The sequence below is a fragment of the Etheostoma spectabile genome, chromosome 10 (assembly GCF_008692095.1).
Source record: "Etheostoma spectabile isolate EspeVRDwgs_2016 chromosome 10, UIUC_Espe_1.0, whole genome shotgun sequence".
In the NCBI taxonomy this organism is placed as follows: domain Eukaryota; kingdom Metazoa; phylum Chordata; class Actinopteri; order Perciformes; family Percidae; genus Etheostoma; species Etheostoma spectabile.
The window spans coordinates 29,963,212-29,965,656 of record NC_045742.1 but is presented as its reverse complement, the minus strand read 5'-3'; the positions used below and the strand labels follow the sequence as shown (position 1 = coordinate 29,965,656).

General features: G+C 40.2%; 2 protein-coding genes across 3 annotated transcripts in view; one reads left to right on the top strand and one right to left on the bottom strand.

Annotated features, from left to right (window-relative positions):
- hars (histidyl-tRNA synthetase) overlaps positions 1–1,201 on the bottom strand; it is a 15,191-nt gene extending 13,990 nt beyond the window's left edge. The window contains exon 1 of one of the 2 annotated variants that reach the window (XM_032528195.1): positions 999–1,201. In XM_032528195.1, coding sequence (XP_032384086.1) covers positions 999–1,088 — 90 coding nt within the window. In that variant the 5' untranslated portion in view covers positions 1,089–1,201. The remainder of the gene's footprint in view (positions 1–998) is intronic. The other variant, XM_032528194.1, reaches the window with a different exon arrangement.
- An 815-nt stretch (positions 1,202–2,016) lies between these two features.
- ugl (ureidoglycolate lyase) overlaps positions 2,017–2,445 on the top strand; it is a 19,956-nt gene continuing 19,527 nt past the window's right edge. Inside the window, exon 1 of the mRNA XM_032528193.1 lies at positions 2,017–2,090. Coding sequence (XP_032384084.1) covers positions 2,085–2,090 — 6 coding nt within the window. The 5' untranslated portion in view covers positions 2,017–2,084. The remainder of the gene's footprint in view (positions 2,091–2,445) is intronic.

The following is a 2,445-nucleotide window of genomic DNA, read 5'->3' as shown; positions in this document are numbered from 1 at the left end:
TATATATATATATATATATATATATAAATATGCATTACATTTTTGTTATGAAACGTTCAATTCACACAAAACTTCAAAGCCCTCCACATGCTGCAATATGCTCTACTGTGGATGACAGAGGAAGAGGACTATAAACATCACCCAGTAGCCCAGAACAGCTGACTGGCACATAGTCATAATCTTTGTGCTGGCTGATGATAAAGACAGCATTGCCCTGTCAGTTCCGTGTTTCAGACCACCGACATTAACCTGGCACCTGAACACATCGGCTAGCGTTACATACTTTAAATTGTCACAGGCGCTTTCATATTTTTGATAGCATCTGCATGTGTTAATAAGGCAAGTTATTGCATCAGCTTACGTTATATCCTTACACATTTCAAGTTCATGTTTAGACGCATGGGGACGGAGTCTTCTAAAACGTCCCTTTGCAAATAAAAGGTACTAACGTTATATCTGGTTTTGAGCCGTTTCTTACAGCCGTACCTTTGGCGACAAGCAGTCTCTTCTGCCTTAAGCATGGTGAGGTAGCAGGCTAAACAGCTAGCTAGTGGTCCCAGTGCGCAGAGCCAACAGGCTGTTGTACCTAGGTTACCATAATTTAGCGCTACTTTAATGTTGACTCCCTTATCACTGAACACTCATGCACCGTACAATATAACGAATTGTGTTTTCTGAATCATTGTCATCTCCCAAATAATTCGGCTTATAAATGGCAGAGGAAGAAGTTCATATTTTATAATGGGAGGTTCATTTTAATACGCAAGCGTTAGTGGACATAATGTCTGCCGAATAAATAAGTGTCTTATAATAGACCAGAGAGCATTGATTCAGTTGTGGAAAACAGTATGTGCTAAAGGCCACACTACTTTGACAGAAAGTTAAACGGGGTTTGGTGCGTTAGCTATGCAGTACGGCTAGCTAGCAAGCCCCTTCTGTTAAATGCCGAATGGACATGCTGTTACCCGCATGTGAAGAACTTAACATTGAGTACTGACCTGCTCTTTGCTCGCCTTCTCTGACTTTAACTTCCGAACGACTTCACCTTGGGTTTTAATCGCCTCTTGTATCTGTGCCTTGTCTTCCATGGCTTTTCATTAATGTATTTGCACCGTTAATCACACCAGTACAACCCTGTAGAGACTATGGTGGCCTAAAGCAGATACGGAAACACGCACGACATCCGGTTCATATTTTCTAAATAAAAGTCACACAAATGATTACAAATACAATGTTTCTAGTGAACAGGATGAAGACGTGTACACAGAAGTAATGCCATGGACTGTAAAAATTGGATCTTACTAAACATTCATTGGCATTGTCAACAAGGCAATTATTATTGTTTTGTTTACATTTCTCACATTTTGATATGTACTTGTAAAACACTGGGAACTCTCCCTTTGGCCACTAAAAAAATAATTCAAATTACAATAATTTGATTCCATACTTTTTTTTTACAACCTATGACCACTTTGGGTTAGGGTTACAGGCTGGGAACCTCCACTCTAAGATACTGCAGAGGCAGCAAAAGGCTTGCACTTGGTACTTAGAGCAATGCAAAACTAAAGAAACCACCAAAACAAAACTGTAAAGCATCTTTAGGCAGGGTGTTTCTGATTTAAGGCATCATCAGTACAGAGACATATATATTAGGATATCCAAAAAGGTGGAAGGAGAGCCAACATGCATTTGAACAGTGCTGAGACCACTTACAGAAGGCACGTTTAGTTCCCAGGTTGCCTTTGTTATTAGATTAAAGCGGGGGGTTTGCCCAGGCTAACAAGGGTTAGAACTGGACGGAAAAAGCATATTGAGGAATGGTGGATCCAAGTTTTCTGGCAGTTCAGTTCTGGTCATTACTAGATGTAATTTCCTAATAAAATAAAACGACAAATAAATCACTGCTTTGACCGGATTGCTATTGCAAGGCACACAGTGTCTTAATAGCCTGACATGGTGAAGTATAACAGAAATTTTAGGACTTTAAACTCTGCATACACACAAACACCTTCCTGTTCAAACAGTGGGAAAAGGAAGACCATAACCAAAGTCCACTACAGAGGGAACAGAGCCCTGCCATCAGCATGCCTGTGAGTATCAGTGTATTTCTTTATTGTGCGGCAAAAATCAACATTAAGGACAATACAGATGGCCGCATTATGGATGATGGAAAGGACAAACTATGTGAGGAGGCGTTCGGGTGTGTGTGGGGCATGATGGACTTTGAACTTTAGAGCAGTTTCATGAGACTTAGTGTTAGAGTAGTGATAGTTAAATGGCTGTTTCAGATGTGTTGGTGCTTTGCCTTGAATATTTCTTGTGCATGAAAGTAAAGAATGAAATGAAATGGTGTACAACATGTTATGGTGCTTGAATCTAAAGCAAAATGCTGCTGCTCGCTTTCTGACAAATACTTCTTGGAGTGCACACATTACTCCCGTTCTT